The sequence below is a fragment of the Macaca thibetana genome, chromosome 4, assembly GCF_024542745.1.
Source record: "Macaca thibetana thibetana isolate TM-01 chromosome 4, ASM2454274v1, whole genome shotgun sequence".
In the NCBI taxonomy this organism is placed as follows: domain Eukaryota; kingdom Metazoa; phylum Chordata; class Mammalia; order Primates; family Cercopithecidae; genus Macaca; species Macaca thibetana.
This window is the reverse complement of record NC_065581.1, coordinates 55,053,654-55,076,639: the sequence shown is the minus strand read 5'-3', so window position 1 is coordinate 55,076,639 and position 22,986 is coordinate 55,053,654. Positions and strand designations below refer to the sequence as shown.

Genomic DNA, 22,986 nt, shown 5'->3' with positions numbered 1-22,986 from the left:
CCCTTTTATAAAGTTATAATTATTTTTTAAATTATTTTATACATTCAAGTTTCCAGATGAACTATTGCTACGTGGGATTTATATTTCACTACATGGTTAAAAATAACAATTCAATATGGGGACTCATAACCTAATACAAAGTCATGAGAAAAACACATAGAATGGTTTTTCTGGGTTACTACTCAGTGCAGTAATATCAGCCAATGTTTCTATCACCTTGAATCAGAGTTTTGCTCATCCATAGGAAGACCACATGGTGTTATTCAAATTTGTCCTCATAAAGAACATTTACTTCTCTCCTATTTTAAAGAGTGTATGTGATTCTGAGATTAAATTAATTTTGAAAAGGTGCATTTATGATAATTATTTATGATAATTATATATTGTATGTCTCCCAAGGAACACATCAATTTTACACCAGCTATTAGGAAATAAAACTGCGATGAATTGGTTGATATTTATAAAATACTTGAAGACTAAAAAGGACTTCAGGGCCAGGCACGGTGGCTCACGCCTGTAATCCCGGCACTTTGGGAGGCCAAGGCGGGTAGATCACAAGGTCAGGAGTTTGAGACTAGCCTGACCAACATAGTGAAAACCTGTCTCTACTAAAAATACAAAAAATTAGCCGGGCGTGGTGGCGGGCACCTGTAATCCCAGCTAGTCAGGAGGCTGAGGTGGGAGAATTGCTTGAACCTGGGAGGCAGAGGTTGCAGGAGGTTGCACTGAGCCGAGATAGCGCCACTGCACTCCAGCCTGGGCAACAGTGCGAGACTCCATCTCAAAAAGAAAAAATAAATAAGAAAGAACAAAAGGACTTCTGGAAGTGTGTAAAAGCAACTGTGCAAAAGTATGATGTCTTAAGAGTCCAGGTTAAAGCCCTGGCAAAGTCAGTTTTGGCTGCCATCTTTCCAAGAAGCCAATTAAATTGTATGAAACTTGTTCTGTTCATTTCATTAAAAAAAACTAGAACCCAATAACCTGTTATTTCCCAAACTTTCTAAAGAGATGACTTTCACTTCCAGAAATAATCGGGCTTAAATCAAATAACGATTTGTTTATTAATTTTTCATCAGTTGTTTATATATGTTCACACGCACACACCAATCATTTCTGAGCGTTCTTTAAAGTTTTGAAAGTGTTTTAATGTTTTAATACTTATTATTTTATTTTGTCTTCTCAATATTCCTGTGTGATATACTCATGGACAAACATTATTAACTCTTTTTTATAAATGAGAAAACTAACTTTTAACAGTTAAAAGGCATGTTGAGTCCCTTAGTTAAACAAGAAATGCTCCTAGGACTACACTCAGGCTTCAAAATTCTTAACTTGCATCATTTCTATTGTTTCCCTGCTTTATCAGAAATAAATGGCTAATTTGCAGCAGAAGTAAAATGTTAAAAATCTTTACCAATTTAAAAGTTTTATGATTGTGCCTTGAGCCAGTTATATTACTGATCTGGTTGGTATCTTGCATTAAAAAAAAAAAAAATTACTTCTGATAAGTACATAATAGCTTCCAGGACTAAAACAAGTAACGTTTAGAATTTATACATCTGCTTGAAAAGGTTTTCATCCAAAATAATTTATAAATTTGTATTTTACTAGGGGAGTTCAGTTTTGACTTCAAAAACTATTACCACCTGATAAGAAAATTATTATATCCTGAGGTCCATTACTGCTGTTTAGATGATGGAAGAAAGTGCCAAAAACACCAAGCAGATCATTGTGAAGTGCTGGCATGATAACTTCAAGTATGATATCATAGACAGCTAAGTGATTTGGGGGTTTTGATGTCATTAGATGGACTGCATTGCAGAATCTTAGGGTTGGGGCAGAATACATTTATTGCTTTGGGTAGATAATTTGAGAGATACAGACTCACTTTTGAAAGGTGCCTTCCGAGCTGGGGCAGAAATATACATATCTTAAAACTCATACCCTCCAATTTTGCATTATTTGTTTGTCAGTGTGCCTTTAAGTATTTACAATACTAAGTTGCCTCATGTTTTCAGAAAAATAGGTGGAGTGTCAATTGTTATTTTATCACTTTAAAATTTCAATTTAATGACAAAGCTAGGATATTTTCCTTCTCTTCTACTGATACAATAAACATGTAACTATTACTTTAAACACAATTCAGCAGGGTTCGGTTATTTAGAAATTGACCTCCACATTTGAAAGCCTACCAGAGTTCTTTGCATATGGGAGATACTCAATAAATTTTTAATAATAGTAATGAAATACATATCTATCAGGTAAAAGTATGTTTTCCTCCATAGGCACATTAAGTTAAATTATAATACCAGCATGCATTTGTTGCTTTTGTGATTTATTCTTTAAAAATGAAAAAATATAAATGGTGAATCCTTCTCAATAAGACAAGACAATAGTGAAACAACAAGCAAAATAACATTTTTATTAAAACCTTATTTACCAATCCACTAAGCCAGATCAATTTATGAAGATCATCTGTTGGATTTTCAAGACTTTTACCATTTATTTATTACTGCTTTTATTAAAAATGAGCTCCTAGGATTTGAAGCCCAGCAGGTACATATTTTTTTTATTTGCTTCATGATATCAGCTAATCTGATACTATAAAACCACAGAAAATTTTCTATTTCATTATTACATAATTACTGTATTTCTCTGTAAAGTAAATTGTTTAGAGTTTGTAAATAAAGGTAAGCATCACAGAATAACAGCTGTAAGGAACTGGTAATAGAAGTTTGGCTTTAATGAATGATACATTTGTTTTTAATTTATTTTGCTTAGTAAAGCAAAAGAATCAAGAAGATCACCTGATAGTGACAGAAATTCCAAAATGACACTGGCTTAAGTAGGTAGAAATTCATTTTTAAGAAAGACTTACATGATTTCATATAGATATGCTTAATTCTTTTAATTGTTGAAAAATATTTTAATCAGGATCTAACTATATTTCCAAATCAGTATTAGCCAAATTTGATGTTCAATGTGAGCAGTCTCCCTGCTTCAGTATTTCCATTTTAAAATGAGAAATTAAAGACACTGTGGGCAAATATGAGAATTAAATACAGAAATAAACACTGGAGAATTGTATAACATTTGCATTTAATTAAATTAAAATCTCTAAAAGAGTGGTGGAAATGTAATCATAGCGTAGCTTGAGATAAACTGATCAATTCTCTCAGGAACCTCAGAATAAATTCTAAACATTCTTACAATTGAGTCTATATCTACACAATATCCTCTGCGTGCATCAGCCCCTCTATTTGTAGTTGTATTTCCCCCCACCCATTTAAACTTGGATGCTCACAGTGACCTGATAACCAAATGAAGCAACAGAGAATGAAATTCTGTTATGACCTTTACAATCTAAGGTCAGTGGCTATGAATACCAAGAAATTTTGGAACTATTTGATACTGGGGATGAAAGGGCTAATTTTCTAGTTGCTAATGACTAAATGAATTTCTCATCTTCAACAATATTTGTCTTTATGCCTTACCTTTAAAAGAGATATTCTTTGATAAGTCTCTAGTTTTTTATTATATATTATATATATATATTAGAGTAATATTTTAATAATCTACTTCTTATAAAGATCAATATGTACAGTAATTGCCTATTTCCCAACCCCACCCTGCACCCCCCTCAACCCCCCTACCCAGGCTGCTATCACTAAGTTCTACCCTGTGGAATGTAAGGAGAAGCATCATTTGGCAGCTTCTGAGATCTTTCCTTAAGAGACAGCTGGCACTTGACTTTTGCTCCTTTGTCTTGATCTTTTGTATTTTTCTGCTGGCAGAAATGTAGGCATTACAGATGGACATAGAGCAGTCCTGTTGAACCATTACATGACCTTGGAAATAAAGGTGCTGGGCAATGGAACAACAAGAAGAATGAAGTGTGGGTATCCAATACCACAGAGTACAATTCCAGCACAGGGCTACCCACTTCCAGATTTACTGGTGAGAATTCAGTTTCTATCTCATTTAAGCAACTGTCATTTTGAATTTTTGTCACTCTCAGTTGAGCCTAATCATAACTAAAACAGCACACATAATTGCCATTAAAGTTGCTAGGGCAATGTCATATTTCATTGAACCCAAGGCATCATCAAATGTAAGAAAGCATCTCAATTTCAGATGTGTTAACGAGTGAAAAAAATATGCATCTGAAAATGGATGAACTGTGATATTTCCTTAAATGAGTTCGTTAAAACACTAGTTCTGAGGAATTTTAATAGGTAATTACAAAAGGAGTGAATAAAATCGTTCTGAGAAACACCGGTTTTGAAAATTAGGTTTTTGTCTTCACTGCATTATTTTTTACAAACTGCTAAATGTATATGAGCTCTAAAACATGGTAATAATGTTCATGATGTTAAATGTTCAGGATTTGGTCCAATGCAAAATATTTTATTTTATTTCATTTACTTCATATCATTTTTATTGTGAAGCAGATCAATGAACTAATCTTTTCTTTTTTTTTTTTTTTTTTTTTTTTTTTTTTGAGACAGTCTTGCTCTGTCCCCCAGGAGTGCAGTGGCAGGATCTAGGCTCACTGCAACCTCCACCTCCCGGGTTCAAATGGTTCTCCTGCCTCAGCCTCCCGAGTACCTGGGACTACAGGTGCGCACCACCATGCCCTGCTAATTTTTCTTTTAGTAGAGACGGGGTTTCACCGTGTTAATTGGGATCGTCTCAATCTCCCGACCTTGTGATCTGCTCACCTAGGCCTCCCAAAGGCGTGAGCCACTGCGCCCGGCCGAACTAGTGTTTTATGGAACATAACTTTAGGACAAGACAGAGCCAGACATGGAGAGGCCAGAGAATAGGTGCCTGTACTATGAACACACAAAATGATTTTAGGAATCTACTTTTTAACAGCCTAAAATATCTATTCATAGAGAAGAAAATAATACGTTTTTACATTTATTTTTGAAGATTTGTCCTCCAGTGATCAATTAGGTTCCACTGTGCTGTTTAAGCCATATTCAATTTTACCACAGTGTTATTCATCAGACTGTGACTAGTGCAGAAATATCAAATTGAAAACGTGAAAATTGATTTGAGCGATAAGACATTCATTCTGCTACAAGTGCGGGTGAATAAGGAGTGAGGCCAGGTGTATATTTTCTAAAGTTTACTGAAGGGTGTGAGGTTCCATTCTGAGAGGGCCAGAAATAGTAAGAAGAAAGAAACACAAGTTTGACGCTCTTTGAATTTTAAAATTCTTAATTCAGTGACAGCAAGAACAACTATCATCCTATTGTGTCCTCAGCTTTTCCCTACATGGATGAAAAAATTCTGAGATGAGCTGAAGGAAACATGTACAAACACAGACTCCACCGTAGCATCTGGTCCTGCCCCTCTTCCTCTCTTCTACTGCACCATCAGCCCTGCCTGTATTCCAGAAGCCTGATGCCATTTGCCTTACATTCATGTGTGTGGGAGCTAAACATCAATTTTATGGAGAAAATGGTCATTATTGCTCAATATTACATAAAGTATGTAACTATATAACTGTGTTTTTCCCTTTTATGCTCAACATTTTGGTTTCTACAGAGGCTTCTGTTTATATATGACATATGGTATTGCAATCAAATAGGAGATGTTTGTTCAGACAGGGTTATTCCTAGTCAAATCAAAAATTTCAAATCCCAGCCGGGCACAGTGACTCACATCTGTAATCCCAACATTTGGGAAGCTGAAGCGGGTGGATCACCTGAGGGCAGGAGTTCGAGACCAGCCTGGCCAACATGACATAAACCCTGTCTCTACTAAAAATACAAAGATTAGCCGGGCTTGGTGGCAGGTGCCTGTAATCCCAGCTACTCAGGAGGCTGAGGCAGGGAGAATTGCCTCAGAAATCGGGAGGCAGAGGTTGCAGGGAGCAGAGATAGCAGCGCTGCACTCCAGAGTGGGCAACAGAGCAAGACTCTGTCTCAAAATATATATATATATATACACACACACACACACACACACACACACGCACACATATATATATTCAAATCCCATGAACAATAAAAACTAAACTTGGAAAATTACTTTAAGATTTTTAAAGATATTTCTTTTGCCTCAGTACTTGGCCGTCATTGAAATATATTTCTGAAAGGAAAAAAGAAATCCTTATATTATTACTAATGACTAGAGAAAAAAATCCAGGCTATCAACTGCTATGTGTTATCTAGAGTATAATAAAGTATCCCAGGTGATTAAAAAAAATTTCCATTTCTCACCTCAAAAATCATTGGCTTTAAAAGACTTTTTATTATAAAATAAATAAAGTATTATTTTATTTTAACTTCCAACAAACTATAGAAACTATAACATGTTTTTCTTTGTTAGTTAATGCCAACATATTCACATATATTGGATGACTGAGAAAGGATGCTGTTCTGGTTAGCTCTGAGGCTGACTCAAACAATTTTAGAATATTTTACTTACAGCAATTTGATATTATATAATATAGTACACCAACAGGTTTTAAATGCCATACTAGCCTTCTTAGTATTTTAGTTGTTTCCAAATAGTTCCACCTTACACATAATACTCACCTGTAATATCTTCAGTAACCTAATTAGTCTCCTTGGGGAGTAAATAAAAATAATTTCAAAATTGTTAAAGAAAAAAATTTTAATGGAGCCAAGCATACAAATGAAGTCTTAATTTTCGTATTTCTATGTGAAAATAGTATTTTTTCACAACATTTTTAATATTTATAATAAGATAGAACACAGTGAAGCTTCTTGGTGCTATCTCCACCCCGCAATTCACAAGCACTTGAACATTATGTCTGGAAAAACAATCAGGTATAGAGTTGATTTGATTTGATATAAGAGCATCATAGAACTCTCAGTTCACCAGAAATATATAAACTCTATCAGAGCCAATAAATCCAGGCCTACACCTTTCTTTATAAAAGAAAATGCTCCAAATAATGAAGGTGTTACTAACTTAGTCCTTACAACATTAACTTGTCTCAGAACACTGCTATTCTCCCAAGGTCAATACAAGGGAGAAAGAACATCTTTATATATTACATAATAACATTTATTTAATACTTTACTATATCTAAGTACTGTGCGAAGCATTTCGCATCCAGTATTTCATGGGACTTACGCAGCCCTGTGAGCTAGATACTACAACCATTGTCATTTTGTGCAGAAGGAGACTGAGGTAATAAGTGAAGGAGCCAGTAGACACGTTACGAGAATAATGACTTAAGCTAAGGAATGAAGCCTGGAAACCAGCCAGGGAAGGAAGGAGCTTTCCCAGGAATTCAGGATGACTCATGGCTTATTTTTTCCCACCCAGGGAAAATAATTTCCCGAATCTAAACTCTTACCCAAGCAATATGGCCAAGGAGATGTTTATGGACGGAGGTGCATGGAAATTTTCAGTATGCTTGAAATCATATCACTGTTGGCTACTGCCCACTCTAGCTGTATGTATAGTCTATCATACATTGAAAATGATTTTTTAAAAGTTGGGGAAAAGTGTATGAGGGGGGGTGAGGGGGATGCACCAGTAATTGAGAAGAATTCCCACAAAAAGAAATTCATTGTCATGGTAATTAGAGGTAGTTTGATATCATATATTGGGTTTTTCTATGTAGTCAACAGACTAAGAACTAGTTATAAAACTAACTGGTAGCTATAGCTTTCCAAAGCTTCCAGTTCAACTCAGTTCATACTTGCTTCATGTTCTTCCTAGAAACACTTGCTATTATTTCTGATTCTATTCTACCTGGCTTCATATTAAAACATCTCTAACACTCGGAAATGTAGTCCTAACTACTATGCCCTAGAAATAAGATGCATTTCCTTGACTTACATCGTAAATGTAATAGAACTCTTACTGGTTCCGCTGAATTTTTCTTATTGCTTTCCTGGAATTACTCGACAATTCCAGGCATTGTAACTTATGCTGTAATTCAAAGCACTAGGTAACTTAAAATTTTCCCAACTCATCATTAAGAGTTTTAATTTAAATATCACCACAGTGACTTTTATGCAAACAAATCCCAGGAGGCAATAAATGATTTTGAATTAAATTTCCTTTTCTTTGCTATGGTGGGTGGAAACTTGGGAAAGAAATGTAACTCATTTTCTCTAGAACATATAATATTCCAAGCTGCAGAAATTAGTTTATAAAGGATATGTTAGAAATACTTTTCAGGAAATATATAGAGACACATAAGTGAGTGTGTGGCCCACCGTGGCCCTCAATAAAAGCAAGTGAAAGAGCAAACCTTATAAAGGTCTGTCCTCTTTTCTTAAATAATGCTGCCTATTATTTTTTCTCACTGGGTAGGAACAAAAATGAGAAATAAAACAGAAAAAAAACCTCTTTTTCAGTTCATCATACAGTTAGGTCACTCAAAATCATAAATCAGAGCCACATCTCTAAAGATTTAAGTCTTATGATTGTAGGGGAGACCCAGAATATATCAAAGCTGAATATTTCAGAAAGTTAGCTTTGGTTAAGAGATTAAAAGTCTTTTTACTACTTTGAACCTGAATTGGCCAACGCTATATTGGAACTCTACTAACTGGAGTAAGTAGAGTTAGTAGTTCCATTTAGTGTTGGCCAATTCAGGAACTCTAATAACTTTTAGGGGAACGGATTTTTTAGATGTCCTGTCTATGCACTGTAAATAATTGTGGTGGCTCTTAACCGCTCTCAATCTTGGCGTGACTTAACTTCTCGACCTCAATTTGCCTGTCTTTAAAATGTGAGTAATGATAGTATCCACTACATCATGCTGCTGGGGAAATTAAATGAGATCATGTATGAAACTGTAAGTGCTTTAACACACAACCACTGAATAAACACCTGTTATGATGTTCTCTGATACTAGTTATAATTTAGAGGGCCCTGCTACTGGAATCTGAATTGTAACGATAACTCAGGTGATTACAACACTCAAAAGCAAAGTACATTAAACATTTGAAGAGAAACCTGTGCATTTACAACTCATCCAACAGCAAACAACAATCTTGCTTGCTAAAGCTGCTGAGAGCTTCCAGGCAGCTGAGACTGGATGTCTTCATTGGAGGGTGGAGAGGCTACACTCCAGCAGCCTGGAAGCACCACTCTACCCTGGGCATTCATAACAGGCCTTAAATACAATCAGCATCTCAACTGGAAAGTGTATGTGCCTGGAGAACACCACACATTGGGTGGTAACACTGCAGATTTGTGAGTAAGAGGTTGGTAAAAACAAGAGAGGTAGCAACATTTTTGTACAAGATACCTATTAGCAGATGATAACACCTCTTAAAAATTAAAGGGAAAACCCAGTAAGATAGTTCAAGGCATAAGAATGTTAGAAAACTTGAGGTAATTTTACAAGGAAGTTTGCCGGGTCATCAGGCAAAATTAGAAGATATTCTTTTAACAGAAATATTGAGAATTTTTGAGGATCGACCTTTACTAATCATCAAAGCCTATATGTCTAAAGATACCAACATTTATTTTATTCCAATATGATAATGGATATTCCTATAGACAGGACAAAATAACTGTGTTTAGGTAAAAAAGAAAAATTGGAACAATGACCTGCTGAAGCATTGGCACACTGAATAACCAATAATCCGAAATTCGTATTTGTGTGAAGTCATTAGCAATGTAAATGAATATTCAATTCTTCTTTTTCTGGATTATCAATTTTATTTTATTATTATACTTCAAGTTCTGGGATACATGTGTAGAATGTGCAGGTTTGTTACATAGTTATACATGTGCCATGGTGGTTTGCTGCACCCATCAACCCATCATCTACATTAGATATTTCTCCTAATGCTATCCCTCCCCTAGCCCCCAATCCACTGACAGGCTCCAGTGCATGATATTCCCCTCCCTGTGCCCATATGTTCTCATTGTTCAACTCCCACTTATGAGTGAGAACATGCAGTGTTTGGTTTTCTGTTCCTGGGTTAGTTTGCTGAGAATAATGGTTCCCAGCTTCATCCATGTCCCTGTAAAGGACATGAACTCATCCTTTTTTATGGCTGCATAGTATTCAACAGTGTATATGTACCACCTTTTCTTTACCCAGTCCATTATTGATGGGCATTTGGGTTGGTTCCAAGTCTTTGCTATTGTGAATAGTGCTACAATAAATATATGTGTGCATGTGTCTTTATAGTAGAATGATTTGTAATCCTTTAGGTATATACCCAGTAACAAGATTGCTGGGTCAAATGGTATTTCTAGTTCTAGATCCTTGAGGAACTGCCCCACTGCCTCCTACAATGGTTGAGCTAATTTACACTCCCACTAACAATAAAAAAGCATTCCTATTTCTCCACATCTGCTCCAGCATCTGCTGTTTCCTGACTTTTTAATGATTGCCATTAACTGGCATGAGATGGTATCTCACTGTGATTTTGATTTGCATTTCTCTAATGACCAGTGATGATGAGATTTTCTTCATATGTTTTTTGGCCGCATAAATGTCTTCTTTTGAGAAGTGTCTGTTCATATCCTTTTCCCACTTTTTGATGGGGTTGTTTGTTTTTTCTTGAAAATTTGTTTAAGTTCCTTATAGATTCTGGATATTAGCCCTTTGTCAGATGAATAGATTGCAAAAATTTTCTCCCATTCTGTAGGTTGCCTGTTCACTCTTATGATAGTTTCTTCTGCTGTGCAGAAGCTCTTTAGTTTAATTAGATCCCATTTATCTATTTTGGCTTTTGTTGCCATTGCTTTTGGTGTTTTAGTTATGAAGTCTGCCCATGCCTATTTCCTGAATGGTATTGCCTAGGTTTTCTTCTAGGGCTTTTATGGTTTTAGGTCTTATGTTCAAGTCTTTAACTCATCTTGAGTTAATTTTTGTATAAGGTATAAGTAAGGGGTCTAGTTTCAGTTTTCTGCCCGTGGCTAGCCAGTTTTCCCAGCACCATTTATTAAATAGGGAATCCTTTCCCTATTGCTTGTTTTTGTCAGGTTTGTCAAAGATCAGATGGTTGTAAATGTGTGGTGTTATTTCTGAGGCCTCTGTTCTGTTCCATTGGTCTATATCTCTGTTTTGGTACAAGTACCATGCTATTTTAGTTACAGTAGCCTTGTAGTATAGTTTGAAGTCAGGTAGCATGATGCCTCCATCTTTGTTCTTTTTGCTTAGGATTGCCTTGGCTATATGGGCTCTCTTTTCATTCCATATAAGATTTAAAGTAGTATTTCCTAATTCTGTGAAGAAAGTCCATGGTAGCTTGATGGGAATAGCATGGAATCTATAAATTACGTTGGGCAGTATGGTCATTTTCACAATATTGATTCTTCCTACCCATGAGCAAGGAATGTTTTTGCATTTGTTTGTGTCTTCTCTTATTTCCTTGAGCAGTGGTTTGTAGTTCTCCTTGAAGACATCCTTCACATCCGTTGTAGGTTGTATTCCTAGATATCTTATTCTCTTTGTAGCAATTGTGAATGAGAGTTCACTGATGATTTGGCTCTCTGTTTGTCTGTTATTGGTGAATAGGAATGCCTGTGATTTTTTCACATTGATTTTATATCCTGAGATTTTGCTGAAGTTGCTTATCAGCTTAAAGAGATTTTGGGCTGAAATGATGTGGTTTTCTAAACATACAATCATGTCATCTGCAAACAGACAATTTGACTTCCTCTCTTCCTGTATGAATACACTTTATTTTGTTATCTTTCCTGATTGTCCTGGCCAGAACTTCCAATAGTATGTTGAATAGTAGTGGTGAGAGAGGGCATCCTTGTCTTGGGCCAGTTTTCAAAGGGAATGCTTCCAGCTTTTGCCCATTCAGTATGATATTGGCTGTGGGTTTGTCATAAATAGTTCTTATTGTTTTGAGATATGTTTCATCAATACCTAGTTTATTGAGTGTTTTTAGCATGAAGGGGTGTTGAGTTTTATCAAAAGTCTTTTCTGCATCTATTGAAATAATCATGTGGTTTTTGTCATTGGTTCTGTTTATGTGATGTTTGGATATGTTGAACCAGACTTGCATCTCAGGGATGAAGCCAACTTCTTCATGGTGGATACGCTTTTTAATGTGCTGCTGGATTCGGTTTGGCAGTATTTTATTGAGGATTTTCACATCGATGTTCATCAGGGATATTGGTCAGAAATTTTCGTTTTTTGTTGTGTCTCTGCCAGGTTTTGGTATCAGGATGACGCTGGCCTCATAAAATGAGTTAGGGAGGAGTCACTCTTTTTCTATTGTTTGGAATAGTTTCAGAAGAAATGGTACCAGCTCCTCTTTGTACCTCTGGAAGAATTTGGCTGCGAATTTGTCCGGTCCTAGACTTTTTTTGGTTGGTAAATCATTAATTACTGCCTCAATTTCAGAACTTGTTATTGGTCTTTTCAGGGATTCAACTTCTTCCTGGTTTAGTCTTGGGAGGGTGCCTGTGTCCAGGAATTCATCATTTCTTCTAGATTTTCTAGTTTATTTGCATAGAGGTATTATAGTATTCTCTGATGGTAGTTTGTATTTCTGTGGTATCATTGGTGTTATCCCTTCACCATTTTTTATTGTGTCTATTTGGTTCTTCTCTCTTTTCTTCTTTATTAGTCTGGCTAGTGGTCTATCTATTTTGTTAATGTTTTCAAAAAACCAGCTCCTGGATTCACTGATGTTTTGAAGGGTTTATCATGTCTCTATCTCCTTCAGTTCCACTCTGATCTTAGTTATTTCTTGTTTCTGCTAGCTTTTGAATTTGTTTGCTCTTGCTTCTCTAATTCTAATTGTGATGTTAGGGTGTCAGTTTTAGATCTTTCTCATTTTCTCCAGTGGGCATTAAGTGCTATAAATTTCCCTCTAGACACTGCTTTAGCTGTGTCCCAGAGATTCTGGTACGTTGTGTCTTTGTTCTCATTCATTTCAAAGAACTTATTTCTGCCTTAATTTTGTTATTCACCCAGTAGTCATTCAGGAATCGGTTGTTCAGTTTACATGTAGTTGTGCAGTTTTGAGTGAGTTTCTTATTCCTGAATTCTAATCTGATAGACAGTTTGTTATGATTTCTGTTCTTTTGCATATGCCGAGGAGTGTTTTACTTCCAATTACATGTTCAATTTTAGAATAAATGCTATGTGGTGCCAAGAAGAATGTATATTCTGCTGATTTTGGGTGAAGAATTCTGTAGATGTCTATTAAGTCCGCCTGGTCCAGAACTGAGTTCAAGTCCTGAATCTTCTCGTTAATTTTCTGTCTCATTGGTTTGTTTAATATTGGCCGTGAGGTATTAAAATCTTCAACTATTATTATGTGACAGTCTAAGTCTCTTTGTAGGTCTTTAAGAACTCGATTTATGAATCTGGGTGCTCCTGTATTGGGTGCATATATATTCGTGTTAGTTAGTTCTTCTTGTTGCCTTGATCTCCTTATCATTATGTAATGCCCTTCTTGGTCTTTTTGATCTTTCTTTATTTAAATTCTGCTTTATCAGAGATCAGGATTGCAACCTCTGCTTTTTTTTTTTATCTTTCCATTTACTTGGTAAATATTCCTCCATCCCTTTATTTTGAGCCTATGTGTGTCTTTGCATGTCAGATGGGTCTCCTGAATACAGCACACCAATGGGTCTTGACTTTATTCAATTTGCCAGTCTGTGTCTTTTAATTGGGGCATTTAACCCATTTACATTTAAAGTTAATATTGTCATGTGTGAATTTGATCCTGACATTATGATGCTAGTTGGTTATTTTGCCCATTAATTGATGCAGTTTTTTCATAGTGTCAATGGTCTTTAAATTTTGGTATGTTTTTGCAGTGGCTGGTATCAGTTTTTCCTTTCTATATTTAGTGCTTTCTTCAGGAGCTCTTGTAAGGCAAGCCTGGTGGTGACTAAATTCCTGAGCATTTGCTTGTCTGTAAAGGATTTTATTTCTCCTTTGCTTATGAAGGTTAGTTTGGCTGGATATGAAATTCTGAGCTGAAAATTCTTTTCTTTAAGAATGTTGAATATTGACCCCCACTCTCTTCTAGCTTTTAGGGTTTCTGCAGAAAGATCTGCTGTTAGTCTGATGGGCTTCCCTTTGTAGGTAACTTGATCTTTCTCTCTGTCTGTCCTTAACACTTTTTTCTTTCATTTTAACCTTGGTGAATCTAACAATTATGTGCCTTGGGGTTGCTCTTCTCGAGGAGTATCTTTGTGGTATTCTCTGTATTTCCTGAATTTGAATGTTGGCCTGTCTTGGTAGATTGGGGAAGTTTTCCTGGCTAATATCCTGAAGTGTTTTTTCCAATTTGGTTCTATTTGCCCCATCACTTTCAGGTACACCAATCAAATGTAGGTTTGGTCTTTTCACATAGTCCCATATTTCTTGGAGGCTTTGTTTGTTCCTTTTCATTTGTTTTTCTCTAATCTTGTCTTCATGCTTTATTTCATTAAGTTGATCTTCAATCTCTGATATCCTTTCTTCTGCTTGATTGAATCAGGTATTGATACTTGTGTATGCTTCATGAAGTTCTCGTGTTGTATTTTTCGGCTCCATCAGGTCATTTACGTTCTTTTCTCAACTTGTTATTCTGGTTAGTAGTTCCTGTAATCTTTTATCAAGGTTCTTAGCTTCCTTATGTTCGGTTAGAACATGCTCCCTTAGCTTGGAGGAGTTTGTTATTATCCACCTTCTGAAGCCTACTTCTAGCAATTAGTCAAACCTATTCTCCGTCCAATTTTGTTCCCTTGCTTGCAAGGAGTTGTGATCCTTTGGAGGAGAAGAGGCATACTGGTTTTTGGAATTTTCAACTTTTTTGTGCTGGTTTTTCCTCACCTTTGTGGATTTATCTACTTTTGGCCTTTGATGTTGGTGACCTTTGGATGGGGTTTTTGCATGGGCATCCTTTTGATGCTATTGCTTTCTGTTTGTTAGTTTTCTTTCTACCAGTCAGGCTACTCTTCTGCAGATCTGCTGGAGTTTGCTGGAGGTCTACTCCAGACCCTGTTTGCCTGGGTATCACCGGCAGGGGCTTCAGAACAGCAAAGATTGCTGCCTGTTCCTTCCTCTGGAAACTTCATCCCAGAGCAGCACCTACCAGATGCCAGCCAGAGCTCTCCTGTATGAGGTGTCTGTTGACCCCTGCTAGGAGGTGTCTGCCAGTCAAGAGGCACTGGGAGAAAGTCCGTCCCTTAACAGAGTCCCTCTGGAAGCTTCATCCCAGAGCAGCACCCACCAGATGCCAGTCAGAGCTCTCCTGTCTGAGGTGTCTATTGACCCCCACTGAGAGGTGTCTCCCAGTCAGGAACCCACTTGAGGAGGCAGTGTGTCCCTTAAAAGAGCTCGAGCACCATGCTAGGATATCCACTGCTCTCTTCAGATCTGGCAGGCAGGAATATTTAAGTCTGCTGAAGCTGCTCCCACAGCTGCCCCTTCCCCTAGGTTCTCCGTCTCAGGGAGATAGGAGTTTTGTCTATAAGCCACTGACTGGAGCTGCTGCCTTTCTTTCAAAGATGCCCTGCCCAGAGAGGAGGAATGTAGAGAGACAGTCTGGCTACAGTGGTTTTGCTGTGCTGTGGTGAGCTCCACCCTGTCTGAACTTCCAAGTGGCTTTGTTTACACTGTAAGGGGAAAACTGCCTACTCAAGCCTCAGTAATGGCCGACACCCCTTACCCCACCAAGCTCCAGTGTCCCAGGTCAACTTCAAACTGCTGTGCTGGCAGTGAGAATTTCAAGCTGGTGAATCTTAGCTTACTAGGCTCTATGGGGGTGGGATATGCTGAGCAAGACCACTCAGTTCCCTGGCATCAGCCCCCTTTCCAGGACAGTGAATGGTTCTGTCTCGCTGGCATTCCAGGCTCTACTGGGGTAAAAAAACAAAACAAACAAACAAAAAAAAACTCCTGCAGCTAGCTCAGTGTCTGCCCAAATGGCCACCCAGTTTTGTGCTTGAAACCCAGGGTCCTGGTAGTGTAGGCACCTGAGGGAATCTCCTGGTCTGTGGACTGCGAAGACTATGGGAAAAGCATAGTATCTGGGCCAGAATGCACCATCCCTCACAGCACAGTCCATCATGGCTTCCCTTAACTGGGGGAGGGAGTTCCCAGACTCCTTGCTCTTCCTGGGTGAGGTAACACCCTATCCTGCTTCTGCTCGCCCTCCGTGGGCTGCACCCACTGTCTAACCAATCCCAATGAGATGAACCAGATACCTCAGTTGGTAATGCAGAAATCACCCACCTTCTGCGTTGGTCTCGCTGGGAGCTGCCAACCAGCTGTTCTTATTCCGCCATCTTGCCAGGCCATTCAATCATTCCTAAAGGAGACTATGTCTAATTGGTAACAGTAAACTTGCAAAGCCCACATGAAACTTTTGAGGGGTTTAACAACCATTTGGGGAAAGGATTTTTTATTTTTGTGACAAAATTATGACTCTGAAAGCTCAAAACTCATTATTTTAGTGATTTATAATTGCTTTTAATGCACACATGAATACACTTTTACAAATACGTGCACATACATGAATCAGAAGGAACACTTACTGTCATTTCATTCATGCTCAGGAGCATGGGACTAGGTGGCAAAGTGCCAAGGCGAAATTTGAAACCATCTTCTAAAGTCATTCCCCAAAATTGGCTGTAGTTCTGTGCTGTCCATCTGCCTTACAAATGAAGAAGAAAAATATACACAGGTTATGTGACATCATTTTTACAAATACATGTTCCTTTATATTTCCAAAATTCAACAGCAACAAATCTCACAATATGAGAATTATCGCAGGCTATTGTTTATATAAATGATACATTATTGATTATTTTAATAATCAAGGGTATGAGATACTCTTCCTAAATAAGGTACATTTCAAGTATTTTAATGATTCATATGAGGAACATAAGACCATATTAATGTAGGTTAATGCTAAGAATATGAAATGTTTACATACCACAAAGAGATTAAGTGTTAATGAGGCCAATATATGTAGTTTCCTTTAAATGCCATTAAATACATCTTAGAAAGAAGCTTAAATATACAGAAATGTACTGATACATTAAATAGGTTAATACATTTTCTTTAAAATTTATATTTGAAAAGAAATGAACAAAGTAAAAATGTATGCATGAATACTGAAGGACAAAATAGTTATAATTTTTAAAAATGACATCAGTGCTAATTTTTAGATATTGAAATATTCTATTATGTATTAAATGAGTTCATTTGTGTTAAGTGCTCAATCATCTTAGTTATTAATAATAATAAAAAATCAGTTGATGTGAAATTAGGTAACAAAAGTGCATATTTTCATAGAGACATATTTTGTGCTCTTAATTAGAAAAAAAATTTTCTCTTCAAAATTCAATATTGAAATTTGAAGACAAACAAAATTTTTTTACTAGATGATAGTAGATAAAAAATTAGAAAGATGCAAGTAATTTAATCATTGCCTATTCTGAATTATCTACCACTTGAGGTCAATATATTTTCTGTACTTATGTCAAATTTAAACCCTGTCCTGCTATGTTTATCACCAAAATCATTTATAATGTGATAGGCTCCTATGAATCATTGAAAACACAATTTAATTTTTAATAATATACCTCACAAGTTAATGTTTTTCTTCGTATAAGATCTGTTAGTTCATAAAATCCTTAGAAACTTAGCTACAATTTAAAGTGCAATCTCCATTACCCAAGGAATCTCAATAAGAGAACCTCTGAATATAAGAGATGTTGTAGTATAATTCAAAAGGCTAACAGGGCAAAATTGGGCAAAATTTGGCAAAATTGTGACATCAGTAAAGTATGTTTTTGTTGCCGTATGTTAGTAGTTTTCCAACATCATGTCAGAGATGTTCATAGGTTATTTAATTGAGCACTCAATTTGGTTAGTAGGGTGATAGTTTAAGAAAATAAAATAAAAGATAGGAGAAATAATAGGAAATAGGGTTTATTACAAATACTAAGGGTAATAAACTCTGTGTGTGTGTCTGTGTGTGTGTGTGTGTGTGTGTTGATGCTTGTGCATGGGTGTGTGTACTAGATCACAAAGTAAGATGTATGTGCTGTGAGATATGCTCAAAAGTGTGAAAGGTATGACTAATCTATAACATCCTTCTTGACTTAGACTTATAGTTTTCATTTTAATCCAACTTAGAATTTATTGAACTTTCTTAATTGATCTGTCATATTCTCTAATAAACACTGAGAACATAGATATGAATAAACTTTTCTACATTTAAGAAGCTCATTCCTTAAGAAAAAACACAAAGATAGAAATGACTTCGGCGTGTGTCATCTATCAGCAGTAGATCAAAAGATGATCAAAAGATTCAAACATAACTGAAAGAGTTGGCAAATTTTTTACATAAAGCAAATTTAGTTCTCTATCTGGAAGGATAAGAATGAGTTTGGTGACCACATATGAAAGAAGAGAGCATTTGTTTAAAGTAAAGGTAACTCTTGAGCAAAGCATGCAAGTTTGAAGTTGGGTGGCATGTGTAGGGAATGACAGATAAGTTAAATGCTTAAACTAGGAGAGAGGATAGGGACACAGGGGCTGAAAATGGTACAAAAGATAACGTAGTAAAAAGCTTTTGGGCCAACATATTATTTTTGCTAAGGGCAATACATGTTTCACAAGCAATGGGGTTCCATCGAGAATTTCTGGAAACAGAGACAAGTCAGATAATTTCAAACTAGGCTTGATAAAGAAATGCATTAGAATATAGTCTAGAATGGAAGAAGTAAATATCTAAGAGAAACTTTTAGTGCGGGAGTTAGCAATACCTACTGACTGAGAATAAAAGGAAAGAAAAATCAAACTAACTTCAAATTTTCAAGTTGACCAGATAGAGCAAGATGCCAGTAATTAAGAATAGGTAGAAGTTAATCACTGCAGTTTGGGGTGAGCGGGTTTTGAGAAAACAGTGAAAAATGAAAGCCAACTTATCCACTAAATCAAATTTTGAGTTCATAAGAAAGAATCTATTTCTCTAGCCTTTGAACGTAGGCTGGCCTAGTAACTTGCCTTACCCAATAGAAAGCAGTAGAATTGAGATCGTGAAACTTTCAAGCATAAGCTTCAAGGGAGGACTGGGGCAGCTTCCACATATGCCCCATCAGAATAGTAATTATGAGAAGAAGCCAAAGCTAGCCTGCTGGAGAAACGTGGCCCAATCAACAACCAGCACCAACCACAAGATATAGTGTAAGGCCATCACAGACAATTCAACCTCAGTTGAGGCTCTATTGACACAAGAGTAATTCCAGAAGAGAGCAGCAAAACAGCCTCAGTTGAACCTATTCCAAATTGCTGATGTGAAAAGATGAAAAGTTTATGGTTTTAAAATGTTGAATCTTGGAATGGTTTGTTACACAGCAACAGGTAATTGAAACACTTATATATCTCCCTTTATTCCACTAACTTGCTGATTATTACTTGTGCCACTAATGTAGCACTTATATTCTCCCCTATTATTAGAAATCCTTTTATAAAGGTATGGCAGTGTTGGCTCCTCAACTAGATGGTAAATTCCCTTAACATAGAAATTATTTGTTTTTTTGTTTTGTTTTGTTTGAGACAGAATCTCACTCTGTTTCCCAGGCTGGAGTGCAATGGCATGGTCTCAGCTCACTGCAACCTTCACCTCCTGGGTTCAAGCAATTCTAGTGCCTCCACCTGATGAGTAGCTGGGACTACAGGCCCATGCCATCACACCCGGCTAATTTTTGTATTTATGGTAGAGATGGGGTTTCACCATGTTGGCCAGGCTGATCTCAAACTCCTGACATCAAGTGATCTGCTCACCTCGGCCTCCCAAAGTGCTGGGATTACAGGCATAAGCCACTTCGCCAGGCCGAAATTATTTATGTGTATCCTCAGCCATGCCACCAGTAGAACATATGTTTTATTAATATCAACTGATTACATTAAAAAATAATACAGAGAATAAATAAGCACTGAAGTACATTACATAGAATAAATAAAGACTTGGATCTAAAATACTGTCAAGATGTGGGAAAGAAATATTTTAAAGCCAAGATTGCATATTTGGTGTAGGCTATTTTTAAAAGCACTTAATAAATACTGAATGATATAATATGATTATATTTTTACACGTAAAAACAATTTGAGCATCATGAAAAGAGAATAGCTGAGAATTAGAACTTTCTTTTAAATTTAAAGACTTCTCCCCTTTTTTGCCCTGGTAAATAATTTTAGTTTTATTTCTTGTCTTTATAGCTTGTTCCTTTTACTTAACTTTTTTTCCTTTGGTTTTTGTATGTTTCCTTTTGCTCCAATTATACTTCATTTTCTACTCTTTGAAAGTTATGTGATGTCTAATATTTGCTACTAAAATGCAAAGCCCATGCCTCTTAAGTAGCCCTAGGGCATGCTCAAAATAAATAAATCATGGAAAGAATGTTCTTCCTTCCAAGGAAGATATTAGGTTGGTGCAAAAGTAATGGTAGTTTTGGCCAAAACCACCATACACTTTTGCACCAACCTAATAGCATTCCCAACAACCTCTGTACTCCTAAGTGTGTTTTATTACGTGTACCACATTGGTTTAGACTGTGGTTTCTCATGTACTTTTAATAGTGGAAAGCTAGGCTCCTCTATTTTGGTTTCTTGGAAGTGTATGTTAATTAGATCTAGCATTTGAACACTTTTAGGAATCTGATTCAATTTTTCAAGATGGCACATACTCTCATGTTCTTTGAATAATTTAAAAATGATTTGCCACAGAAAATTATAATTGGTTTTCCCTAGAAATACTTAAAATGTCATCAAGTTATCTTCTAAAATATTGATTTAACACAAACACACACACTCACACACACACAGAGGAACTGAGAATGGTTTAAGGATATTAATATCAACAAATGTGACTTTCTATATGTTTTGTATCTTCCAAGAAAAAACTTTGAATACATTGAAATTTAGTATCCCCATTATGCTGGGAAACAACATGTTATATGTGGAAGGAGATTATACTTCCATTTTATAAAAATACATCTCCAGATTATTTCACTTTTCTAATTGCTCAATAATAGATCTTTTTATGTGAAGTCTTTTCCAGAAATGTGGAAGATGTTATCAAGGATATATCGAGATTTGATCAATGGCAGTGGAGAAATCCTGAAGCAGATACCAGCTGGCCTGTTCCTCTTCCTTTTAATTCTATGATAAAAGTCAGTGTTGGTGCCTGTATCTTTTTCTTTTTCTTTTTCTTTTTCTTTTTCTTTTTTTTGACAGGGTTTCACCCCCAATGCCCATGCTGGAGTGCAGTGGCGCAATCTCGGCTCACTGCAATCTCCGCCTCCCAGGCTTCAGTGATTCTCATGCTTCAGCCTCCTGAGTAATGGGATTACTGGCATGCATTACCATGCCCAGCTAATTTTTTCTGTGTTTTCAGTAGAAATGGGGTTTCACTATGTTGTCCAGGCTGGTCTTGAACTCCTGGCCTCAAGTGATCTACCCACCCGCCTCGGCCTCCCAAAGTGCTGGGATTACAGGCATAAGCCACCTTGCCAGGCCAGTGCCTACATCTTAATTTCCTCTGTGTAGATGGAGAAGCCATCTAATTTTTCAATCTATACGAGAGCATCAGTTATTTCCAATGTTTCAGTGTCAATCATCCCTATCTTTAGTGTACTATTAAAGTAAAGTAGCTCAATCTGTCTTTTGATTCAACTGTAAGTGACATTGGCTAGATACCCATCATTTCAGTGAAATTATTTAGATTGGCTTGTTATTTGAATATCATCCTTGTAAGGTCAGATTCTACCCATGATAGCTAAGCATGTGATTGACTTGGTGAGGGCAGTAGCAGAGAAAGAGATGGTTAGTATGAATAAATGAATTTTGATGACTTCTGATTTTCCCTAAATACTTATCCAAAGTAGCTTTACTCCACTTCCCTTACCTACACCATGACACTGCTCTTTCCTAACTATGCTCTAGATTTCTTATTTGATCATTTTAATTACTTAATGTTTACCTTTGCATTCCAGTTTTACATGCTTTCTATCTCCCTTTCTATTTCTCTCCCACTCTTTCTTTTTAAATAATGAATGATCATTTATAGAAACCAAGCAATACATTGAAACCTGCATAGTAAATGGCAGTGTCAAGAAGCATATAAAGCAAGATTTCTCTCACCCATAGTCTCCTTTATTGACCTGTTCAATTAATTCTGGACGAACAAGGCATACATGCTGGGAACATTTCCATTGCTGTCCTGAGCATGTGCTGTAAAGATATGATGATTACAAAAGTGGCTTGGTCTTTATGAAGTATATTTCAATTAGTAAAAAGAGTTATACATTGTTAAGGCATAAAACATAATGTCTTGATTAATGTTAGCCATATGGTTATTTGATTCTTGGCAAAAATAAATTGTAAAACATACGTTAGCTACCATTCAATATGCTGTAATCCTCTACTCCAGGCAATTAACAAATGATATGATCACACATCCATTGAAGTTTGAAAACATAAGCCAAATTGGACAGTAGATTCCATGTACTTGTATTTGGAAACTTTCTGCAGGCTAGTCCTTTTAAAGCAGCCTGTTTTTATATAGTTATTGTGCTCAAAAAACACAACTTGTCTGTAGGGTATCAGAATATTATAATTAAGAGGTGCATTTAATGCAGACCTGTTGTATGATGGAGACCCATTGTCAAGAACATCAACCTCAAACATTAAAAGATATTCATGATTAAATTTTCAAAATCCCTTAAAATTAAATATGCTTATACAAAGTTACAAGTATATGATGTCTTATGACATATGATTCTGTCTATACATATATAAATATATGCTTTGTTTCACAAATATTTCTTTTATTTGAAGAAAACATACACACACAGTAGAACTCAGTTCTGTACCACTTAAATTTATTACCAGGAGTTGCAGTTTTCTTTAATTACTGATCCCTCTTCATAATGTTGACCATCTTTGAAGCAACCTGTCAAAGTAACATGTAAAGAAATGAAAATCCTAAACTAAGTAATAAAGCGCATTAACATAAAATGTAATCAAAAATCGTAGTTAGTTTTTCAAAT

At 36.3% G+C, this 22,986-nt stretch overlaps 1 protein-coding gene across 7 annotated transcripts in view; it reads right to left on the bottom strand.

Moving 5' to 3' along the window:
• The window catches only part of TINAG (tubulointerstitial nephritis antigen), an 85,538-nt gene that overhangs the window by 50,309 nt on the left and 12,243 nt on the right, over positions 1-22,986 (bottom strand). For 5 of the 7 annotated variants that reach the window (XM_050789566.1, XM_050789561.1, XM_050789563.1 and 2 more), the window contains exons 2-4: positions 22,826-22,889; positions 22,079-22,168; positions 16,459-16,573 (exon numbers count right to left, since the gene is read on the bottom strand). In XM_050789566.1, the coding sequence (XP_050645523.1) occupies positions 16,459-16,573; positions 22,079-22,168; positions 22,826-22,889 (269 nt within the window). Of the gene's footprint in view, positions 1-16,458; positions 16,578-22,078; positions 22,169-22,825; positions 22,890-22,986 lie in introns of all 7 variants that reach the window. The other 2 variants (XM_050789565.1, XM_050789567.1) reach the window with 1 other exon arrangement.